The sequence below is a fragment of the Gobius niger genome (assembly GCF_951799975.1).
Source record: "Gobius niger genome assembly, chromosome: 11".
Classification (NCBI taxonomy): Eukaryota; Metazoa; Chordata; class Actinopteri; order Gobiiformes; family Gobiidae; genus Gobius; species Gobius niger.
In genome coordinates this window covers 31,618,531-31,643,269 of record NC_136862.1, presented here as the reverse complement: position 1 = coordinate 31,643,269, position 24,739 = coordinate 31,618,531, and the positions used below count along the sequence as shown (strand labels likewise).

Below are 24,739 nucleotides of genomic sequence, written 5' to 3'. Positions count from 1 at the left end.
CTGCTGACGGAGCCTCTCACCAGAAAACCCACTAAACACACTAACCACGCATACAGCTGCTGGGTCAGTACAAGCTCAAATACGCACAAATATCAACTTTTTTTTGTAGCATAATGCACCTTTAACTTTGGACATAAATATACTGATAAAACACGTTTTAAATCGATGTTGCCCTTGTGCATACTTTATTACACAAGTCAAAATCCAAAACCCCGACAAGTGGATTCGCACTGGACTAGAATGACCTGAGGACCTCGGAGTTTGCAGAATTACCAGATCACTGCCATGTCAGTCATTTGGAAGGAAGAAATTCCTCCGAGGACTTTTTACCTGAGGTCCCGAGATAATTGTCATCCCGTGCCAATAGGGTTCATGACTTTGGCGAACAGTGGGTGTTTAACTGGGAGGGGCCTTACAAATGGGGCAACGTCAGTCCTCGACCACAAGCTAAGCAACTCACAATGCTGGCCAAAAATGTGGATAATTTGGCGTTTTAGAAGAAAATCGGCACAGACGATTCCAAAAATAATGTTCCTGTGCCCTTCACATAACGAACAAACCAACAGTAAACAGGCTCGAGCCACCATTTGAACACAAACCAAACCACAATTAGAATCCTCACCTCTCTGGGCTCATTTAAGCATGAAAATTCCATGACGGCAACAATGTGTCTGCGTCTCGTGATTAAAGCGCCTCACTCCCTCAGGCTCTCAACATGGCAGCCTCCGGGTTTTTCTCAAAAAGGTGCTAATTGACTGTTTGTTTTCAATCGGAGCCAGCAGCTATCCAACCGGGAGCTTTTGATACAGTGGAATCAAGTATTCATCACAAGTAATTATTTCAGGAATCCATTTTTTTTTAACTAATTCAACAACAACAAACAACCGTGTGTGTGAGCAGTCTGCTTATCCCTCTTCTGTGGAGGCATAGACTTAGACTTAAAAAGTAGGACTAGCCAATGTCTCGAGTTCATGACTTTGGGTCCCGTACCGATGGTAAATAAACTTCTCCTGCATAAGACATCCAGACTGTGGCCTATCCTTTTATTTATCCTCTCCAACACCATTGTTATTCCTCTAACAGCCGTAACAAAAGAGAGCCGGTCACCTGATCTCAAGAAGCCGTTATAGCAGGGGCAGGGCCGATTTTCTTCATTGTAAAAAGACCAAGGGCCGAACTTGACAATTTTAGCCAAAACTAAAGCTAAAGCTTGCAAATGCCAGTGCTGTGCATAATATATGACCTAGTTTGGTGTTCTGTTTGGAAATGTTTAGGTAATTGACAGTATTTCTCACATGTTTACAGAACTTAACCCTTTAAAGGAACACGTTTTCTCCTGTTCGACCTTTCCCAAATCTAAAAAGCTTCTAGTAGCGACAAAAAAATGATGAAAAAGCATTAAAAAAAAGTGACAAACATAACAAAAAAGTGAAGGCAACGTGAGGAAAAATCATAGATCAGTTTAGATGATCTTAGCTTTCAAATGAGGCGTTACTCCTATAGGCTGTAAGCCCCAGTCGAGAGGCTTTGTAGATTTGGGTAAAGCCAAACTGGAGAAAATGTGCTCGGTTAAGGCAGGGGTTAAGAGGTTAAAGTACGCCTGATTTGTGTAGTTATTTCTCAAAATCATCTTGAGGGCCAATGGTTCTATGCTGGAGGGCCAGATTTGACCCGCGGGCCGGACGTTGCCTACCCCTGCGTTATAGGGTGGAGACAGGGTGTGCCTCAGTCCCCCCCACGTCCCATCTACTGAGACTGGATTTCTGTTGTTTCTCAAGTTTGGATAAAAGTGTCTTTTTATGACCAAAAGAGCCAAGAAGAAGCTTCTGTGACTAGAAGTGAAACATCCTCAACATGACCAAAAACCCAGTCAATGATTTAGCTTCTTCTTCTTCTAGCTACGATGGATACTCCCTGGACGAATGAGAGCCATCACAAACATTCAGAGTCTGTGAGCCTAATTTATTTTTCCTATTGCCGTTAGCATTGGCCATCAAACATCGCACATTATGAGCGATCCAGATGTTTTCAGCTGTTGTCTGTAATCTGGGTGCTTCTTAAAGGGGGTTCTCCCACTGTGTCAGTGAAGTGTGTTATTTAGTATTTTACTTTGTCAGTGCGGCGTGTTTAAGTTTGTGCTCCATACCACTTATCTGGTGAAGAGCAAAATAATACATGAAATGTAACCATTGACCACATTTAGGTGAGGTCAAGGCTAGTTAGAAATCATATACGGACCTTTTGAGATTTGACTTTAGACACAAACTGGCATATAAAAATGTCCTCTGAGCTAAATGCTAAATCATAATGAGTAAAGTTTCTGCTTTTTGTGGGGTTGGACACACATCCAGTGGCTACTAAACATCATCACGTAAGAAAACACACACGTCACGTGAACGCGACATATCTCAGGGCTGCTTTACCTACATTTGAAGACTTTGCGATTGATATGATGAATCAGATGTGACCATACAAGTCTTCCATTTTTTGGGGAATTAGAAAAATAGCCATTCAGTAATTCTGTGAGCAGCTGAATTGCAACAAAAATGGGATAAAACAAAACAAAAAAGCAGCTTGTTGCGTAGATTAAGCAAGAGGGAAACTAGCACAAACCTCACTGGCTCTTAGCTCTGGCACAAACCTCTTGTTTGCCTGAAAAGTCTCCCCTCAGGCGTAATGGACTTTACTCCTCCCTGTCCTAAATGAACTTTGGCACGGCACTCACGTTGATGTCCTCCAGGTCGAGGAAGTTGAGCACGATGCCGTTCCTCCTCCAGATGATAGGGGGCCTCAGCGTGCCCTGGATGGCACAGGTCAGCACTGCACTCAGCCCCACCGTTACCGTGGAGACGCTGACCCGCTGCTCCTCCGGCAACGTCAGCTGGACCACCTCTGCAAGGACAAACAGAAGAGGACGTCAGGTAATCATTCTCAGAAGTAGATGTTGACAAAACCTGATTAATATGAAAACGAGACTGGAAGGTTTGGAGACTGCAGGCGCTCCTGAGGTGGAGATGTTGTAAAGCATAAGAAGAAAGAAACTCTGGTGTCTCCACATAAGAAATGACAATATTATGATTATATAGTGCTGGGAAAGGTCGATTGGTGAGAGCTTTAACGACAACCAAATATGTCATGTTTGATACTTCAAGTGCTGACTGGTTTTAATGCTTTGAAAATATTACTTATTTAGACGGATAAACGAACACATTTTTATAGAGGTAAAGTTCCAGAGCAGTTTGACTCATTTCCCATTGACATAAATACAGACGGCATCGCGTCATAGAAGGGGGCGTGGCCTCACACTTTTATGTTTATTCACAGCAGATTGTTCAGCAGAACAATGCTAACGCAGGAAGCATCATGTTAGCATTCTCCGTTATTTTTTTATCATTCAACTTTGTTGAATTTGTTAAAGTAGTTTTTGAACGAAACGTTTATTATTGTGGACTGAGCCGGGTTTAAATGTATGGTTTTATTCATATTCTTCATGGTTTTTAGTTGACACATTCGTTGCAAAGAAGAGCGGATTTTGGATCTGTTTTGTTTTTAGAGTAAGCTGCATATAATTGGAAAAAAATCTGTAAAAAACACAAATTTCACCTTTAGAAGGAACTAGACGGACTTTAAAAATGTTGTGTGTATTTTCCTCCCCCTACATGTTCCAGCCATGTCCTGAAGTGTAGAATGAGCTCAGACCTGTTCACCACAACTGCCTCTAAAATCCTGCACTGTCACTCAGAAAGTTGTTACTTCGGGTCTGAAGTGCCGTCATGCACGAGCTTAATAAAGAAGGTGCAGTTACACGTATGACCTGAGGTGGCAGTAGTGAGTATAAAAATTTGACAATTTGCATCTAGTTCCATCCATCCATTTTCTTCCGCTTTTTTCAGGTCGCGGGGCAGCAGTCTCAGGCAGAGATGCCCAAACTCGCACACCTCCTCCAGCTGTTCTGGGGGGGCCCCGAGGCGACACCGGGCCAGCTCGGAGACATAGTCCCACCAGCGTGTCCTGGGCCTTCCACGAGGCCTCAATAGCACATGCCTGGAACACCTCCCACGGGAGGCGACCAGGAGGCATCCGGAACAGATGCCCGAGCCACCTCAGCTGGCTCCTTTCGTCGTGAAGGAGCAGCGACTCTACTCCGAGCTCCTCCCGGGTAACTGAGCTCCTCACCCGATCTCGAAGGGTGCGCCCAGCCACCCTGCGAAGGCAATTTTCGGCCGCTTGTTTCCGTGATCTTGTCCTTTCGGTCATTACCCAAATCTCATGACCATATGTGACGGTGGGAACGTAGATCGATCGGTAAATCGAGAGCTTTGCCCAGACTCAGCTCCCTCTTCACCACGACAGACCGATACAGCGACCGCGTCTAGTCCCTTTAAAGCAAAATAAAACAGGCTGGGAACTAGATATTTGAAAATCCTTCTGAAAAATCCTCAGAATATTGTTCAGTTTGGACGCTGTAAAGTGATCATGTACACGATGCCAAAATGACTTCGAGCTCTTGACATTCACGAGGCGTTGTTTGAAAACGGAGGAGAAGCCGAACACAGACGGAGCCGGTATTAGGGAGCGTCATCGCAAAAGGCAGATTAGGAGGAATAAAGCCAAAGAACGGTGCAAAATGTCACAAAGGAACTGCAAAGGATAAAAGAGAAAGAAAAAAAAAGGAACCTTAAAGTGAAGGGAACAATCCGTTGGGGGGGGGAGGGTTACTGAATGCAGCACACGTCGGGTGTCGCTCTGGGACTCTTAAGACACCGGCGAATGAGACGTCAGCGCAGGAGCGAGGGAATGGAGCGGAGGGAGAGGGTAAAAGGCCAGGGAGCAGGTGAAAGAAAGAATTATTTCAGAGCAGATGCCCTTCCTGAGGCAAACTTTAAGCCATCTTATTCCCATCGTGGCTCAAGGGAGGGCACAGTTTCCCAGAGATTTTGTAAGTCTCACATTGAGGTTTATTTCAACATTTCAAGATGATTTTCCAAACGATCGGCCTTTGGAAAAAACTGCAGACATGGCGTGTTTCTACGTAAACGCGGCGCATGTTTTGAGGCGTCATAAATAGACTGGATCTCAGTTTAATACGAAAAATGTGAAGATCTCCACGGATATGTGACCAATCGAGACAGCGCGCTCTCTAAGCCTGAAGTACCACATCTGAGTCAAGTCTTTGTGAAAGATCGCAGGGTTAGAAGATGCAGGATCCACAGAGGCTCAGTGGAGACGACTTGACCAACCTGACCACGTCGTAAGTTTATTGTGAGCAGCTAATCTGTGACAGCTCGTGTTCTCACATAGTCTCTAAAACTCAGAAAGAGTGCGTCCGAGCAAACGATCTCCATGCAAACAGACAGCGGTCCCGGTCACATCGAAAATCCCTCCCGTACGTCACACAAAGGCTCATGCACTGCAAAAAGTGCCCGCCTAAAAACAAGGGAAAAAAATCTTAAAATAAGACATTTTGTCTTGTTTTAAGGAAAAAATCTGCCAATGGGGTCAACATTTTTTTCTTGCTAAGAATTCTTATTTCTAGAATATTTTTCTCATCATAAAACAAGAAAGAAACACTAAATTTAAGCAAATAAATAGCTAGAATTAAGCAAAATGTCCTCAAAAATGGAATAATTTAAGGAAAACATTCTTATTTAGTGAAAAATGTGGGGGTATTTTACTTAAATGTTGCTTGATTTAAGCAAAATGTTCTAAATGACACACATTTTTGAGCAAAATGTTCCTACATCAAGAGTTGTTGTGTTCTTATTTTTTCTTAAAATAAGAACAAATATTCTTTGTCTAAAACTGAAGAAGATTCAAAAAGTTTTTCTTTCTTGTTACAGAAAAAATAGCATGTTTTTTAGCAAATATATCTGAACAAGAAATGGCTAGATTTTATTTCCTAAAATAAGATTTTTTTTTCTCAAGAAAACTTTGCTCGGCAAGACATTATTACTTTTTAGGGAAAAAATAAGAACTTATTTCTTAAAGTAAGACATTTTTTACTTGCTTAGAATCCACTTTTTGCAGTGTGGGGCGCTACGTTGATGATACGGTTTAGATACATCATGTCTGGTAATAATGGTAATAATGGTGATAATGTTTTGCCGAGCAAAGTTTTCTTGAGAAAAAAATTCTTATTTTAGGAAATAAAATCTAGCCATTTCTTGTTCAGATATATTTGCTAAAAACATGCTAATTTTTTTTTGGTTAGAGCCTCAGCTTCACAGCTCAAAGGTCCTGGGTTCGATTCCCACCAGGACGGGGCCTTTCTGTGTGGAGCATGTTCTCCCCGTGTCTGCGTATGTTTCCCCTACCACTAAAAACATGTACAATAGGTGAATCCTCCAGCCAGGTGATTCTGACCATCAGCCTGGCTCCACATCATGGAGACGGGTCTCCGGGCAATATTTTCCTTAAATATTAGTATTTATTAAGAACATTTTGCTCAAAAATGTGTGTAATTTAGAACATTTTACTTCAATCAAGCAACATTTAAGTAAAATACCCACAATTTTTCACTTAATAACAATGTTTTCCTTAAATGATTCCATTTTCTGAGGACATTTGCTTAATTCCAGCTATTTATTTGCCTAAATTTAGTGTTTCTTTCTTGCTTTATGATGAGAAAAATATTCTAGAAATAAAAAAAATGCAAACTGTCTTATTTTAAGATGTTTTTCCTTGTTTTTAGTAGGGCACTTTTTGCAGTGTATTTGCTTTGGTCTGTCTTCAAAGGAAAATACAAGCCACCATTGCAAGCCGACGGCGCGCTGGCAAATCAACGGCACCGCGATAAACACTTTCTCAGCGCCGAGCTGCTCAGAACTGACCCACTCATTGCATTTCATACAAGGGTCGAACTCCTTTTGAACTCCTTTGAAACGATTGGATCCAGGGGCGGACTGGGACAGAAAAACAGCCCTGGACTCTGACCAGCCTGGCCCAAATTAGCGTAAATGTGACACTTACCCCCCCCGCCTTAACGGAGCGAATTTTCTCCAGTTTGGCCTTACCCAAATCTAAAAGCTTCTCGACTGGACACCTCATTTGAAAGCTGAGACCTGAAAGCTGAGACCTACAAAAGTGATTGTAACTTCTTGTCAAGTGGCCGCATTATTGGTCATCATTTTGTTGTTTTTTCATTACTTTTTTTGTTGCTTTGTTGTCGTGTTTTTGTTGACTTTTCACCCATCCTCTTTTTCTCGCTATTTTGATGCTTTTCTTTTTAGCTTTTAGATTTGGGTAAAGCTCGGTTAAGGCGGGACCGGTGGCCCCAGAGCCGGTGGCCATTCTGTGCTCTTCCAGAATGGACATATGGCCAGTCCGCCCCTGAAAAGCACTGGATAAAGTCGAGAACATTGGACCAAAGTTGAAACAAGCGGGATAACTTTCAAATGATATTGCAGGTCTTTGAAATGGTTTGACTTTTGAAGGGTGAACAAGGAGCTGCGTAAACAATGACCGGTGAGTTGAATTTTTGATTTTACTTTTAAATCAATACCAGAGCAAAATATCTCGCCGTCTCCTCACTCCCCGATCTAAAACTCACACCTCTGATTTCCCAAAAGGTGTTACTGACGTTCTTTGGAAATAATTGGAATTTTTCTGCTCTGTCTCTCTCTAAATAATTCAGGCACAGGAAAATGAAAGCAGAGTCTATATTTTTCTTTGTGCCACTCTTCTCTCGATAGAATGTGAATAAGTTCTGTGTGGGTGTTGCTCTCATTCGTAAAGCACATTCGGACAGTTGCCGCTCCCGGGGCAGCAGCGCGGCCAACTTTGGGGGCCAAGGCTGAAATGGTTTGGTGGTGCCACAGGTGTTGGATGTTTCCGGACCCAGCATGTGAAGAAGCTGCGTGTTTTGGGAGCTGGCAACTGTGTCTCAGAAAAAAAAAAAGTGGAGTCCCCCAGGGGTCAATCTTGGGACCCCTCTTATTCAACTTGTACATGCTTCCGTTGGGTCAGCTAATAAACAGCAATGTGTCTTACCACAACTACGCGGATGACACAACTTTCTCCAACTAAATTCAAACAAAACTGAGATCATTGCCTTTGGCCCACAGACACAAAGACAAAGAGAGAGACCATGGGCCCGATCTTGTGTCTCAAAACGCAGATGATAGCGTTCACGCCAATCGAGGGCCGATCCACGCCACAGCAGACGATGTAGCTCTTTTTCTCTCGAGACATGAACATTGTTTGCCCCATTGTTTCACGAAGGGTGTAGTGTGGTGGGCGTGTCGGAAAGGGTCAGAGGTTCTTAAGAGACAGAGGCCTATTTCAAGACATTCACCACAGCCATTTTGAGAGAGACATTTTATACAAGGCAGTTATTCTAATCTACTGCATTTACAAACCAACAGAAGGCTTGGTCATCATTGTAGTGTGATATAGACTGGTGCTATGTGGTTGAAAAAAGCAGAATACCCCCTCTTTAAGGAAGAACACAGCGCAATGTAAACGAGGAAATGAATGTCAGCCGTGTCCCCATTGGTGCAGTCACCTCCTCGTGTGACGCCCCCTCACAGGAGGTGAATAGTACATAGCTCCACGAGACCACGAGATCTGGCCCATTGAGTCTCTCTCTCTAAAACCAAAAAATCAGGTTAGAAATCTGAATCTGAAAAAGGAATAGTGTGAAAGCCAGACTTAGAGAGACGTATCCATGCATTTGTGTCCAGCAGGTTGGACTACTGTAACAGCCTGCTCACTGAACAGCTGCAGTATATCCAGAACCAGGAAATACCACCATATTAGTCCAGTGCTCCGGTCTCTCAGTCCTTAGAAACACTAAGGATTGTGACTGTAGATAAAAGAGCACATACATGAAACTACCGTAAATGCTCTAATATAGGCCGGGGCCTTTATTTTACTCAAGGGCATCTAGGACCAGGCCTTTATTGGAACCAGGCCACTATGAGAGACAGGCCTTTATTTCTATTTGAGCAAAACGGACAAACAGGAAAATGAAGAAAAACGAGATTTGTGTCCATTTGCACCTAAAATATTAGGTTCATTTATTAAGTAACATTTCAAACCATCTCCCAGCGGCTGGAACATTGACGCCTTTTATTTTGTCGGGACAACAGGAAGTGTTTCGTTGCTGTTAGCGGAGCTTTGACATCAATGTCACTGCAGGTTTCTGTTTCGTTTTTACCGTGGACCGGATTATTTGTTGTTATCTTCTGTAAAAGGCGAGTTCAGACGGAGCGTTTGTGTTTGTGATCGATCATGAGACTGACCCGAGAGAAGACGAGACGCTCGCGCTGATGGGAGGAGTTATTTTGAGGCGTGGGACTGACCTGCACACGGAGCAGCTGGACGTGCTTTGAAGACGCAATGGTGACATTATTAAAACCCTGGAGGGTCACACAACATTTGTTGCTTTCCCTGTTTCTACAAATAGTCACAGGAGGTTTGAAAAGTGGCTAAATCTGTGTCAAAGTTACGCTCGGATCAGCTCCTCCGCAGCATTTCCCATCGGCCCGGGTTCCCGTTTGTTTACTTCCTGCACGTGAGTTTTCATTTACACGAGTATGAGACAAATTCCTAACATTTTCTACCGCTATAGTTTCTAATAAAAGCCCTGGCCTGTTTTAGAGACCGGCTTTAATTTGCCTCCGCCAGCCGCGAACCCGGCCACTGTTAGAGACCCGGCCGCTAATGGAATACAGGCCAGTATTAGAAAATTTACGGTAATACCAGCTTTAAAAGTGTGGCTATAATAAACAAAAGATAATCTTCTGTTCCTTTTCAGTTCTTTCTGGATTATAGTTGTTGTTTTGTGGAAAAAAAAGAGCCATTTGGGAGCCAAAAGAGCCGTCTCGTTTTGGTGAGCCAATCCACATGATCCGGTTTGCCAAAAAGAGCTGAAAATCCCATCACTACCTTCCACTCACTCACAGAGTTAATGAACTCCACAAAGAGACAAATAACACTCAAAGCATCTTACAATGGCCCAATGTGTTCCCACAATCTTTGCTGCATCTACATCCTTTTGCAAATGTTCACATTGATCAAGTCCCCGACATGAATAGCCTCCCGCTCGTACAGTGGCCAGATACAGCGGTGATAAAGGCAGAAAAATGAAGGAACACTATCTGCTTCCAGAACCGCGATCGAAGGGAACGCCGGCAACAGGGAAGAGGCAGAATCTGAATTGATCTGATTCGCTGTGAAACAAAAAGGTTTCCGAGCACGGAGCGCTGCCAAGACCATTATCTGTATCCTCCCCCCATGTTCGCCTGCCCACGAGCAAACCACAAATTATGACCCAGGACAGCTTCCATTTGTATAAACAATCTGTCAGATCTTCTACCAGAGAGAGAGAGAGAGAGAGTCAACTACAGCAAATGTGTTTATTCTTCTTTCAAAGTAATCAGGGGGATTTAAAGACTGCAGGTCTCCATGCTCAGTTCTGGCTTTGTAAGGTTGTTCATATTAAAAGACGGACTGCTGCTTGAGGGAGTGAGCGTGATACAACGCCGCGGATCTGGCAACGTTAAAGGAATAGGCCACCGGTTTACATACTGAGATATGTTCTTACCTTAGCTTTGACGAGTTCTTTAGGACCTGTCTGGTCTTCACCCGTGCCTTCAGTCACGTAAACACAGCGCAGACGGCGTTAGCATTTAGCCTCTCCCTCTCTCCTCTATAGCTCCAAAACAGGTCAAGATAGAAGCTACCAAGCTCTTCCACGTTTTCCCTATTTAAATATGGTTACGTGAAGTGTTACACTACAAAGTATAATACACAAAATTAAACAATGTGGATTTTCTAAGTGGATAAAAGGGGGAACTATATTGTAAGGCGTAATAATACCAGGAGTAGTTTGAAATCCACGCAGTAATCTTTACTTTACTGCGCAGTAATCTTCATTTTACTGTGCGGATGCCAAATTATAATAATTATGCTTTGTAGTGTAACACTTCACGTAACCATATTTAAATAGGGAAAACGTGGAAGAGCTTGGTAGCTTCTATCTTGACCTGGTTTGGAGCTATAGAGGAGAGAGGGAGAGGCTAAATGCTAACGCCGTCTGTGCTGTGTTTACGTGACTGAAGGCACGGGGGAAGACCAGACAGGTCCTAAAGAACTCGTCAAAGCTAAGGTAAGAACATATCTCAGTATGGAAAAACGGTGGCCTATTCCTTTAAAGTTGTGGGAAGCTAACGGAGACGATACATCAAGGACCTAACCATTTTAAGAAGGAAGAGAGAGAGACTTGGAGAGGGAGGTTCACTCATCGCCAGATTCCACATTCTCCGTGTTCGTCCCGCTCCACTCTGCCCCGACCTCCAGAGCAAAAAAAAAAATTGCTATTTTAATTGTTGAGAAACATTCCATCATCCTCCGATCTCCGCTGCGAGGGGCCTCCGTTGCCGGCTCCGTTCCTGCCCGACAAAATTACGGATCAACTATATATCAACTATCAAACTATATTTTCAGCTCCGTCTGAGTCTGGCCGGATCAAGCTCCACAGTTCAGATCGCACCAGATGGGAAAGACAAAGGCAACAACACCCGGGGTTCCTCCGCACGGACTTTATTTGAACCATCACTATTTTACACAATATAACCTCGATATTTCACAAACACAATCGCACGATCCGATTAACCTTGACAAATGCATTTTCTCCAGTTCAGCTTTACCCAAATCTAAAGGTTCGCAGCCGCTAGGTCAGACTAATGCCTCATTTGAAAGCTAAGACCTTCAAAACTGAACAAATATTTTGTTGTCACTTTTTGGAGATTTTGTTTTATTTTTCTTGGCTTTTCTGTTGTGTTTTTGTCACTCATTTTGTCAATTTCTCGTCACATTTTTGTCACTTTTCAACAATTTTTGTCTCCCATTTCTGTCGCTCTTTTGTTGCATTTTAACACATAGAGGCCGCTCTGTTTTGGGGATTTAGCTGTCGAGTGCCAACTATCCAGACCATTTTTCATGATATATGTACCACCACAGCGTATTCTATGTTATAGCTATGGGCACATGCTATGGCTCGTTTGAAAGACGAGAATCTAAGCTCTCCGTAGGTGAAAACAGTTTTATTCTACGTGCCTCGGTTCCTAAGAAATCTAAGCTAGTTTTGATCAAAATCACTTTTTTTTCTAGACTCAGAGATAATGAACGTTTTATGCAACACTCTCCTTTCTGATTAACTCCTCTCTCCTCTCTGGACAGACACTAACGTTATGTGAAGAGGCAAATGCCTAAATATCTTCGTTTCAAGTCAATTTTCAAGGACAACATTGTTGACACATTTTGAAACTCCGTGTGTTATCGATTGTTTTTTATGGCGTGTGCATTTAAACAGCCTGGTTCTGGATTGAAGACTTTAACAGGATGTTTCTCAGCCGTTCTTGGACTGATTGTAACCGTTTAAAAACTCATTGATTAAAATCTCAACTGTTTTGATCTTTCCACGGGAAGCCGCTCTGCCTTGTCAAACGCACTCCAGAGAGCGAGAGAGAAGGGCTTTACAGCTGAAGAAAGAAAAGAAACGCAATAATATATATCAAATGTCCAGATTGTGACTTTTCACAAGTTTTTGATCCTTTGTTTCACTTCTGTTCATCACAGAGCTGGTGTCTAGTTTCGCAATAAAAAAAAACAGAAAAAAAACACATTTTTTTCACTCAATGTGTTAACAACACTTTTTGTCTCATTTTTGTCTTCATTTAAACACTTCTTTCGAGAAGCTTTTATATTTAGGTAAAGCTCGGTTCAGGCGGGACTTAAGAGGTTAAGCTTCCATTGCTCTCATTCATGTAACTTTTCTCACCTTCGTGCAGGAGAGGGAAAACACTTGTGATCGTGAAAGAGAAGTGTCTAGCTTCCAAGTGATCTTCTCTGTGACTGGAGTTTGCCCCTAAATAGTTGATTATTATTTCACTAGATGTTTTTTTATTAGAAGTGTGGTGTTGACGTTGCTGGCATTCGGAGGCATCTGGAGCTGAGCGAACAGGCCCACAATGTGTGGACCTCACTCCAGTCATAACAAGTGCATGTGTTGTTTTCCTAAGCTGCCGTAGAAGGACTGGCGTTACAGAGCATCAGTGACGTGTGTCGGATAAATGCCACCTGCCCGTTCAGATAAATCAGATTTTGGACGTATCCAAGTGGCCTGGGTCGCATTCGAAAACATCTGCGTCGTTCAGGATGCCATGAAAAGATCAGATGCAGGTCACATGGGGAGGAATAAACAATGGGGATTGGGGTCACTTCAACCCACAGTCTGAATGTAGCCGAGAACCTGCCGAGCTTATGTTCTGGCCTCACTGCGAACAGGCCCCAGGTTCCATTCCAAAGCCCAGTTCTCTGTGTTAAGGCGATACAACGCAGGTGAATAGGGAACATTTTCAAATTTATAGATATCAATTTGAATCTTTTGCTGTAGATTACTGACATGAATATGAGAAAAAATGTATTGCAAGTGTTTCCGTCATTTTATGTTGGCGACGAAATCTGAAAATCTGAATAATGGATCGAGCCAGGTTTGAATTTATGGTCTTATTTCGTCGACATATTCAATCAATCAATCAATAAAACTTTATTTGTTTAGCGCCCAACAACAACCAGAAGGTGCCCAGAGCGCTTTCCAGGATAAAAACAAGAATCACAGTAGACAACAATAAATAGAAAAACACATAAAAACAGCAGTCGAGTCGGTGGCTCTGTATCGAAAGCTTTTCTGAAAAGATGTGTCTTCAAATGTGATTTGTGAAAAACACTCAGCTCTGTGATGTTTCAAAGCTGTACCGGAAGTGCGTTCCACAGCTTTGGGCCTTGCACGGCAAAAATGACCGGCCTCCAAACTTTTTGTATTTGAACTTGGGAGTGACGAGGGAGGTGTGTTCAGAGGAGCGCAGAGTTCTGGCTGGTTCGTAGACCGTAACTTATCCGGCGAGGTCGGCCGGGGCCAGACCATTGATGGCCTTGAACACAAACATCAGGACCTTAAAGTCCACCCTAAACGCCACCGGGAGCCAGTGGAGAGAGTGGAGGACTGGGCTGATGTGTGAGCATCTGGAGGTGTTGGAGAGGAGACGAGCTGCTGCGTTTTGTACCAGTTGAAGTCGATTGAGGAGTGATTGGTTCAGTCCAGTGTAGAGGGCGTTATAGTAGTCTATCCTTGAGCTGATGAAGGCATGGATGGCCTTTTCAAGGTCAGTTCGGGACAAGAAAGACTTGATCTTACTGAGGAGCCTTAGCTGGTAAAAGCTCGCTTTCACAACTGCACCTATCTGCTTGTCAAAGATCATACCGCTGTCAAAAATAACACCCAGGTTGCGGATGGCGGGAGCAAACTGAGGTGTAGGAGGACCAAAACTGGGGGAACTGTGAGGTGAGTCCGGGGTGAACAGGATGTACTCAGTCTTTCCTTCATTCAGGTGAAGGAAAATTATATTATAGTATTTTAGTGACAAAGGCTTTTTTGGAGGGGATCTTGGATACGTGGAGACCTTCAGTGTCTCCCCTTAACTTTGAATGTCCTCTGCCCACTTCTGGTCATGTGATGGGAGCCGGAAGTTAAAAAAAACATCCAAGACATTTTTTCCCCTCATATTTATAACGTACAGCAATTGATACAGTATCTCTTAAATACATTTTTCCCTTATTCACTTGCAGTGTCTCGCTTTCACTCACACTTCCTTAATCCTCGCCCCCTTCAAAGGCGACATAATGTTAGTGTTTCATCCCATTCCTGGCTCATCTCAGGCGTATCTGACGAACATGCAGTGTGGCAGCGAGTCGGCGGCTCGCGGAGAGACGCCCGCTGAGCGACCAGTGTCTGTTAATGACCCAGTGCATCTCGCTCGTCTCCGCAGGTGGCGCCGCTCTGTGCAAATATATAATTCATAGCTCAACATGCTGACACGCTGAATTTATGTTACGCACGGATCCCGATCCATATGGCTGAACATATGCAAACACATTCTCCCAAGTCAATCAATCTCTGCGGCGGTAAAACGAAACTGCTCTCTGAAGACTGATTATCCGCCGAAGGAAGATAAAGCATGTAACACAGGAGAGCGGAGGAGGGTGGGTCAAATGCAGAGGAATCACCGCCGTCACTGCCTTGGATTGTTTCTGATGGATGTGAGACTCTATGTGATGCTTTTGGAATGCATTACAGTTAGGTTTGGTCTAGATTACGCCGGTGTTTTCATCAGTGATGACGATGATGGCGTAACGGTGACGAGCTAATAATGGCTCTGTGGTAAAATGTGACGGGAAGGTTAGCAAGTGTCTGTCAGGCGTCCACAATCAGGGCTTGAGTGAGGAACAGCAGAACTGAAATGAACTGCTAGACAGAGCCACTACCTCCTCCCGCGTTCCAGTCCGAGCGATGGACGAATGTGCAGACGTTGCGGAGAAAGGAGACTGAAGGGAAGAGCCCTGTTCACAATGAGGCCATGGACCTTCCATAATTTGCTGAAATACCTAAAACAACAGTGGTGGGCTTCACTAGCAACAGAGACGAGTCAAACTGCAGGAGTGAGGTGAGCAGTCTGGCCATGTGGTGCACACAGAACAATCTCTCTCTAAATGTGGAAAAGACAAAAGAGATTGTTGTGGACTTTGGAAGAGCGCGGGTCCAGCATGTTCCTCTAACCATCAATGGTGCTGCAGTGGAGAGGGTGACCAGCACTAAGGTCCTGGGTGTGCACATCACAGATGTAGTCCACCCGTCTCACCCGCAAAGCCGTCAGAATCACCACAGACCCCTCGCACCCATCACACAGTCTCTTCAAGGTAATGCCTTCAGGGAGGAGACTGCGGAATCCACGGGTCAGTTCCAGTCGACTGAAGAACAGTTTCATACACAAGGCCATCGGGAAGCTGAACTCCCTGTCCTCCCTACCACCCCTCTCTACTCAGCCCCCCTCCACAATCAAGGATGAGAGAAAGATCATTTCAAACCATTCAAATGGTTTGACAAATAAAAAATCTTGAATCTAGAACTTTAGTTTTTTGTAACTAAAAGTAGATATTGTTGACTAAAGCTGGCCTAAAGCTAAAGCCATTTTTAGACCTACAAATTTCTTCTTCTGAAATACTGAAGGGGCACCATGAGCCCCCCACACCTGCAGCACAGTGGAGACGTCACAGGAGGAGCTACAGGAAACTAGAAAGGGACAAAAAAAGGAGGTATCCGGGCAAGACTCACATGCCTTCTATCCCTGTTGTTCTGGCTAATGGATGTTCACTGGAGAATGAAACAGATGAACTGCTACGCTCTTCCCAGAAGACGGTGAAAGATTGTAGGGAGGAGGAGGAGCTGACCAGTGCAGGACACCACGCTCTGAAACAGGAACCAACCCAGGAGGCGCTGCACCGTTTCAGAGGATCAGAGGCGACAGGTTTCCTCAGGGTGCTACGGTTTCCTCTTCCTCCAAAAACATGCGGGGCAGGTTGGCCCACAGTGGAGGCTCAGTCGCAGCGGCTCAGGACTAACACCTGAACACTATTTTGTTTGGTTGTACGATGACAAATAAAACACTTACTTACCAAGACTTTTTCACAGGGGATTTTGGATTGGTTTTAAAATAAGCTGTTTTTAGTGGAAAAATATGTAAAAATTAAATTCTCGCCTTATTTTTTGACATTCAAAACTCAATAAATGGGGCTTAGGGATTAAATAATAAAAAATCCCTCTAAAAAAATCTTCCAAATATTGTTCAGTCCAAGGCTGGAAAATGTGAAGTCTTTAGGTCCGACTGACGTGGACATAGTGTCGCCACAATGACAGAAAAATGTGTTTTGAGGAAAAAGGCCCTTGAAATTGTTTTCTCCCATATAAGTCTATGGGGGAACATTGAATCAGCGCAATATTTAAACATGTTATTGTGAAGATTAGGCATATTTTCTGGGTGAAAGCTTGTATGTTCAGAGACCAATTTGGCCCAAAACCTGAAAACTGAAAAAATTGAGTTTTGCCTGTAGTGTCTCCCCATAAAACTATCACATATAGAAATGACTAAAATGTGACGAAGACTTAAAGGCATTTTCATCCAAAAGACTAAAACTAAGAGGGTTTACAATTTAAATTATTTTTCAGTTTAGTCCTGATTTGATCTAAGCCTGGTGGGACTTGGAAGGTTGGTTGAAATATTTTATGGGGTGGTGCTTTCTGAGAGAAGTTTAAGAACCACAGATATATGGGATGGCGTCAGGACCCGGCATCAACTATGGATATAAAATGTTGAAATTTCATATAAATTATTGAATGAACCTAAAAAAGCCTGTAAAGCTGAGAGAAAAACACTCACTTTGACAGACACAGAGTTTTAAAAGTTTGAAAAGGAGTTGAAGCCTAATAAACCTTTGATGCAAATTAGCTTTACTCATATTTGTATTACTCTTTCTCCTGATTAAAAACATCAGCTTTGACGGCACACTGTTCAGGCTTGTAATGGGAGTGCCAGGAGAAAGAGCAGTGTGGGATAATTATGCTAAAGTATTGATCTGGTGACTCCCGAGATGAATGTGCCTTAATAAGTCCAATCGATAAGTGCGATATGAGACGGGTGGCAGCAGGGAGCCGTTTGAAACAGGGTTTTTGTGAAATGGAAATTATGACTATGTTGGAGGTACTTTAACCCCTTAACTCCCACCTGAACCGAGCACATTTTCTCCAGTTTGGCTTTACCCCAGTCCAAAAGCTTCTGGGAAAAAAAGCTGTGAAAATAGCAACAAAACTGAGACGAAAACAATGATGGAAATGTGACAAAGAAGTGAGAAAACATTGACAAAAAAATGATGAAAAAGTGGCAAAAATGTGACAATTTTTTTTTTACAAAAATGTGACAAAAAATGGACGAAAAAATGACAATAAATAACAAAAATGTGACAAAAAAACTAAACAAAAATGTGACAAAATAAATGACAAAAATGTGACAAAATGTGACAAAAAATAACAAAAATGTGACAAAATGTGACACAAAATGACAAAAAAAATGACTAAAAATAACAAAAATGGGACAAAATGGGACAAAAAATGAAAAAAATGACAAAAAATGAGAAAAATGTGACAAAAAATGAAAAAAAAAATGTGACAAAAATGTGACAAAAAAGTGAGAAAACGTTGACAAAAAATTTATGAAAAAGTGACAAAAATATGACAAAAAAGTGTGACAAAATGTGACAAAAAATGACCAAAAAATTGACAAAGAATGACAAAAATGTGACAAAAATGGACGAAAAAATGACAATAAATAACAAAAATGTGACAAAAAACAAAACAAAAATGTGACAAAATGTGACAAAAAATGAAAAAAAAAGACAAAAAATTAGAAAAATGTGACAAAAAATGAAAAAAAAAATGTGACAAAAATGTGACAAAAAAATGACAAAATGTGACTAAAAATGTCAAAAAATGACCAAAAAAAATCAAAAATGTGAAAAAAATGGATGAAAAAATGACAAAAGATGACAAAAGTGTGACAAAAAAGTTACAAAAATGAGTTGAATACTCAACAAAAAAATGATGGAAAAAAAAAATCTGATGACGTGAGGAAAAAGATCCTCTCGGTTCAGGTGGGAGTTAAGAGGTTAATGTGATGGGGTGGTTAGCCTTTCTGTGAGGAATCTGTGTGGACTGCCCCCCTAACCCATCAACCTGAAACATGTACAATAGGCTAATCACTCATGTGGCCTGCAAAGTGAACAACAAGGTGCAATTACCTCTTACTCATCAACAAAACTGCAATTGGAATAAAGCTGTTTTTTAACTGCTCAGTTTTACATCTTGGAACTTCAAACCTTTGTCCCGATGGAGCAAGTTGAAAGTGCTGAAGTTGAACGTTGGAAGCGCTGCCTCGGGTAAAGGGATTCCGGATGCAGCTGTGTATGTCCGTCTTCCAATGTCAGAAAGCGAGTTCTTGTTTTGAAGAAGAAAAACGATTGTACCATGAGGCTCAAGCAAAAGACAAAACTGATTCATCGAAAGCTCTGCAGAACGAGGTCATTGTGGGACAGTCAACATGAAAAAAAAAACAGGACAGCTTTTGGAAACAGTGCAAACGCTGGTGGCCCCTTGTTCACCAGCCCAGAACAGTTGTCTTTGAAATTCAGTTTCCAGTTAATGATTGTCCCATGGTATTTACATGACTCTATTGGACTATTCACCTTCAGTTTTAGTGACCTCAGGAATATGAGGTTTCCTTCTGGGATTGATTCATATGTCCTTTAAGGGTGGTATGATACAATATGCAAAATGACCCCGTGTCTGAAAGGACGTTCAAACATAATAGGGTTTGTGAATCCGATCACTGTCATCATTCTATTGGGAGATTTCTCATAAAAACTGCAGTTCTCTCATAGTTGTATTGGCCCCTGCCCTCTGACTGACATCATCACATTGTAGAACGTAGCTTACCACCACTGAGCATGGCATGAATGAATAACGCCTACAGTGTGGTGCTTTGAGAAACTTGGTAGCACAAGCTTGTAAAGCGCAATACAAGTGTAAGCCATTATTGTTATTATTATATGTGTGACAGTGTTGCTTAAAGGAATAGGCCACCGTTTTTACATACTGAGATATGTTCTTACCTTAGCTTTGACGAGTTCTTTAGGACCTGTCTGATCTTCACCCGTGCCTTCAGTCACGTAAACACAGCGCAGACGGCGTTAGCATTTAGCCTCTCCCTCTCTCCTCTATAGCTCCAAAACAGGTCAAGATAGAAGCTACCGAGCTCTTCCACGTTTTCCCTATTTAAACATGGTTACGTGAAGTGTTCCACTACAAAGTATAATTACACAAAATTAAACAATGTGGATTTTCTAAGCGGATAAAAGGGGGGACTATATTGTAAGGCGTAATAATACCAGGAGTAGTTCGAAATCCGCGCAGTAAAGTGAAGATTACTGCGCGGATTTCGAAGTGTCTAAGGTAAGAACATATCTCAGTATGTAAAAAACGGTGGCCTATTCCTTTAACATTGTAGGTCTCCCCTCTACTGTCCTGTCTTATTTGTTGACCACTATTGGCCTCTAGAGTGGCATTGTTCTTTACTATACATGACGTCATCTGAAGCAGGGGGGTCGAAGTCGTTTGTTTGTAAAGGACTGTGGCCTCATAAATAACGGCTTACACTTACTGTGCTTCATCAGCCTGTGTCACATGTTTGTGCTACATCAAGTCATTATTCACCATTTACCACATGGCTATAATATGCTGTTTATATCCTGATCTCTTTTTATGTCAGTGCCCCCTGCTGGACACGTGTTAAGTTGCCCCCTAGTGGCTGGTGTGAGCAAACTGGTTGTTTCTTTAAACATCCATAATTCTGCACCGGAATGGGATAGACTTATTTTTTTTATTTTTTTTAAATGCTCAGGAATTCATGCTCCTCCACATTAAATCATCTTTTAAATCACCGCATGCGGCTCGACCTTGACACGTGTGATCTAAAGTATCGGAATCAGAATAAAAAGTATTGGTTTTGTATCGTGCCGCAAAATATCGATATATTGTCACACTCCTAATGTCCTTTGTCGTGCAAACATTCAAATAAAGTAATTAACCTCTTAACTCCCGTCTGAACTGAGAGCATTTTCTCCAGTTCAGCTTTACCCAAATCCTGTAGGCCAGTGTAACGCCTCATTTGAAAGCTAAGATCTACAAAACCAAAGATCTTTTTCCTCACATTTTTTTACCATCTTTTTTTGGGGGGGGGGTATTCAAGTCATTTTTGTCACATTTTTGTCATTTTTTTGTCATTTTTTTGTCATTTTTTTGGCCTTATTTTTTAAATTTCTGTCAAATTTTTTCTTGGTATTTTGTCATTTTTTGTCAAATTTGTATACATTTTTCGTCATTTTTTCATCTTTTTTGTCATTTTTTCGTCCATTTTTTGTCATTTTTATCATTTTTTGTCAAAATTTTTAACACATTTTTTTCAGCTTTTTTGGCAAAGTTTGGCCTTTTTTTTTATTTCTGTCAAAATTTTTCTTGTTTTTTTGTCATTTTTTGTCAAATTTTTATACATTTTTCGTCATTTTTTCATCTTTTTTTGTCCTTTTTTCATACATTTTTTGTCATTTTCATCTTTTTTTGTCATTTTTTCGTCAATTTTTCATCACTTTTTGTCAAAGTTTTCTCACTTTTTTGTCACATTTCCATCATTGTTTTCGTCTCAGTTTTGTTGATATTTTCACACCTGTTTTCCCAGAAGCTTTTGGATTGGGGTAAAGCCAAACTGGAGAAAACGTGCTCGGTTCAGGTGGGAGTTAAGGGGTTAAGAGTCCATGGCCAATGTCATAGTCGTTTGCCCTGGACCAATGTTAGGGTGTAACATTGGTCCTGGGCAAACAGCTTTACTTTGGCCCTGGACTCTTCATTACTTGGTGATGTCAGATCCACCGATAAGACTCCTCGCACTGATTCACAAAGTCATTAATAACAGGGCCATGTTCATTCCCATCATCAGCAGCTTGGCATATCCAAACTTCACAAAGAAATCTTGAATCTGAGACCTTCCTGTTGTGAGGCAAGAGCACCAACGCCACTCAAATTCAACACAAAATCACTTCAGCGCTGTCCGAATGTGTTCAGAAAGTGTCTGTAAAATCCTTTGTGTCACGGACTCCGAGAAACAAAAAGATAATCCCGTTTAATAACGCGGCGCTCCAAGACCTAATTGATTTCATTTGAAAAACGGCCGCTCTTCCATCGTAGCCACGGTGAGGAATCCTAATTTCTTATTTTCTTTAATGACCAACAGATCTGCCGTGTGCCACTTCATGTTGATGCATTAACGCAACACATTAGCTAAGCGTCTGATTGGATTGATCTATTTCCCTGGTGCCGTGGTACCACTTAGCGTTCCAAACGCCGCGGTATCCCTCCGCGGCGGACTCCGGTTTTGATGGCCTTAATGAGAAGCGGAGAATGTGACATATTTTCTTTTTCCAATTAAAATAAATGTTCTTTTACATCAACAAACTTCATGTCCTCTTTCAGCAAATCCATGAATCTGCAAAAAGACTTAAAGGGAAAACTTTGGCAGAAAAGTTGATAAGGAAAAAGATATTTCAGCAGAGTACGTCTTTAGTTTAGTTGTTCTCAAGCTGGAACTAGGACACTCGCTCCCAAAAGTGAAAGCACGGGAGGGGGTCCGGAAGTTGGGCGTAAATGTGCCGGACCTGAAGAAATATTTGCGGGACGGTGTGATCGAAATTGAAGAACCTAGTCCAAGAAGCAGCGGAAAAGAGAAATGTTTTTAAATTGTATTTATTTATTTGATAGGGACAATGCATATTGATGAACAGTTGCACATGAGCACTGTAAATATGCCAGATTATAGCGGGGATGCTAGTTTTCATCTGTAGTCCCGAGGCAGGCAGCACATACACAACTTACAATTAACATAATGTGACAACAATAAATGCAGTAACAATTAAAAGTGTTCACAGGCCTGGTTTTCCTTTAGCCACAGTTTAAAATGTGCTTTGAAAGTGGCCAGAGTTGGAGTCTCTCTGACTGATAAAGGGAGACTATTCCAGTACCTGGTGCCTTTTACAGAGAGCACAGTTGAGCCTGAGCCTGAGGAACTCTTCCACAAAGCGGAGAGGAAACTGTGTGTTGGTGAGCAGGTAAGTCACTGATTAAATCGCTGGTTAACATATTGGTCGTGCTGTAGTGCCATATACCATCTCTGTACTACAGCCATGAATGTGGTTCCTTAATAAATAAATAAATAGGCTAATCGCAATGCACTTGCTAATGCTAACGCGGATAGTGCTAGCATCCACAGCAGCTTATGAACACTCTCACAGAGGAGTTCTGCGGCGCTAAAAACATCATTATTGTAAGGAAATAATTAGTCTTTAGTTATTAGTCGTTTAGCCTCTAGAGCCAGAACGCCTGTAGAATCATACAAACAGCTGTGAGCTGTGTCCGTTTGTTTGCACGTATTTAGTAGCCATGTGCTCTGGGCGCTAAGTAATTCTACAGAAATGGGAAGGCCTTTAGATGCCAATAGGACTGAAATGTGTCTGTCACAGTGAGGGTTATAACAATCCCTATTATATATAAAATATAATGATAATCTGTGTGTGAAGGGGCTTAACACTTTAAGTGCCAAAAACGAAAAACTCGTTTTTGCGATGTTGGTTTTTTAGATTACAAAACTAGACACTCTAATACACCTTATGTGTGGTTTTGGTAGCTCTGTGATGAACAAGAGTGAAATAAATGACCATCAAAAACTTGTGGAAAGTCACATCTGGATATTTCATATATATTATTGCGTTTCTTTTCGGCGGAGAGACATCCTGTTAAAGTCTTCAATCCGAGAACCAGCACACGTGATAAAAAGTGATCAATCTGCGGCAACACGCTGTGTTTCAAAACGTGTCAACAAGGTTGTCGTTGAAAATTGACTTGAAACTGAGATATTTACGGAATTTGCCTCTTCCCATAACGTTGTTGTCCGTCTAGAGCAGAAAGAGTAGGAGAGAGGAGTTATTCAGAAACTAGTGTTGCATAAAACCCCGTTATCTGCGTTTCTGTGATATGATCAAAACTAGCCTCTGTTTAGCTTAGATTTCTCAGGAACCGCACTCTACAGCTAAATCCCCAAAACAGCGTGTAAAAAGGCTGGGATATATTTCATTTATTTGTCCCATCTTCTGCTCTTTTTCCTGTGTTTGCACATGTAGAACTCCACTCAACACTGACCTAGTACTTGTTTCAGAAGTGAGGGAATAATGCACACCTGCACATAGCCCTTCATTTAGCATTTGGACTCACCCTATGAGTGCGAAACAGTTCATCTTAAGCCATAGATGTAGACTCAATGGACAAAGGAAGGCAGGGGCTTCTCCAATAGCCTTCAAGCCTGTAGCGTGTGGAGGTAAGAGTGACAAACCTGTGTCTAACAATGGCTTTAATGGAATAGGCCACCGTTTACCTTAGCTTTGACGAGTTCTTTAGGACCTGTCTGATCTTCCCCCGTGCCTTCAATCACGTAAACACAGCGCAGACGGCGTTAGCATTTAGCCTCTCCCTCTCTCCTCTATAGCTCCAAAACAGGTCAAGATAGAAGCTACCAAGCTCTTCCACGTTTTCCCTATTTAAATATGGTTACGTGAAGTGTTCCACTACAAAGTATAATTACACAAAATTAAACAATGTGGATTTTCTAAGCGGATAAAAGGGGGAACTATATTGTAAGGCGTAATGATACCAGGAGTAGTTTGGCATCCGCACAGTAAAGTGAAGATTACAGCGCGGATTTCGAACTACTCCTTGGAGCTATAGAGGAGAGCAGGAGAGGCTAAATGCTAACGCCGTCTGCGCTGTGTTTACGTGACTGAAGGCACGGGTGAAGATCAGACAGGTCCTAAAGAACTCGTCAAAGCTAAGGTAAGAACATATGTCAGTATGTAAAAACGGTGGCCTGTTCCTTTAATGGGGTAGAAAAGTTTCAATGCAAAGTCCATTGGAGCGAGAAACCTTCGGAGCCAACCCTACTTCCTATAGGCTTCCCGCAGCTAAAAGCTAAACGCTATGTCCATCAGATCGACAGTCTATGGTGGAAACACCCCCAAACCCCATGCCGCTAATGAGGAAAAAGAATTCTGTCCAATTTAGGTCTGTTTTAGACTCTTTTTCCGACTTGATTGCAGGCTTGGTTGATATTACTTGGAACGTCAACCATTCTTAAGAGGTGGTGTGACACATTTGAGAACCTGATTTAGTCTGAGTACTTAAGTCCTTAATTGC

General features: G+C 42.1%; 1 protein-coding gene across 1 annotated transcript in view; it reads right to left on the bottom strand.

Annotated features, from left to right (window-relative positions):
- The window catches only part of fstl4 (follistatin-like 4), a gene marked incomplete at its 5' end in the record, with an annotated part of 455,018 nt that overhangs the window by 78,620 nt on the left and 351,659 nt on the right, over positions 1 to 24,739 (bottom strand). Inside the window, one exon of the mRNA XM_079566729.1 lies at positions 2,726 to 2,892. Coding sequence (XP_079422855.1) covers positions 2,726 to 2,892 — 167 coding nt within the window. The remainder of the gene's footprint in view (positions 1 to 2,725; positions 2,893 to 24,739) is intronic.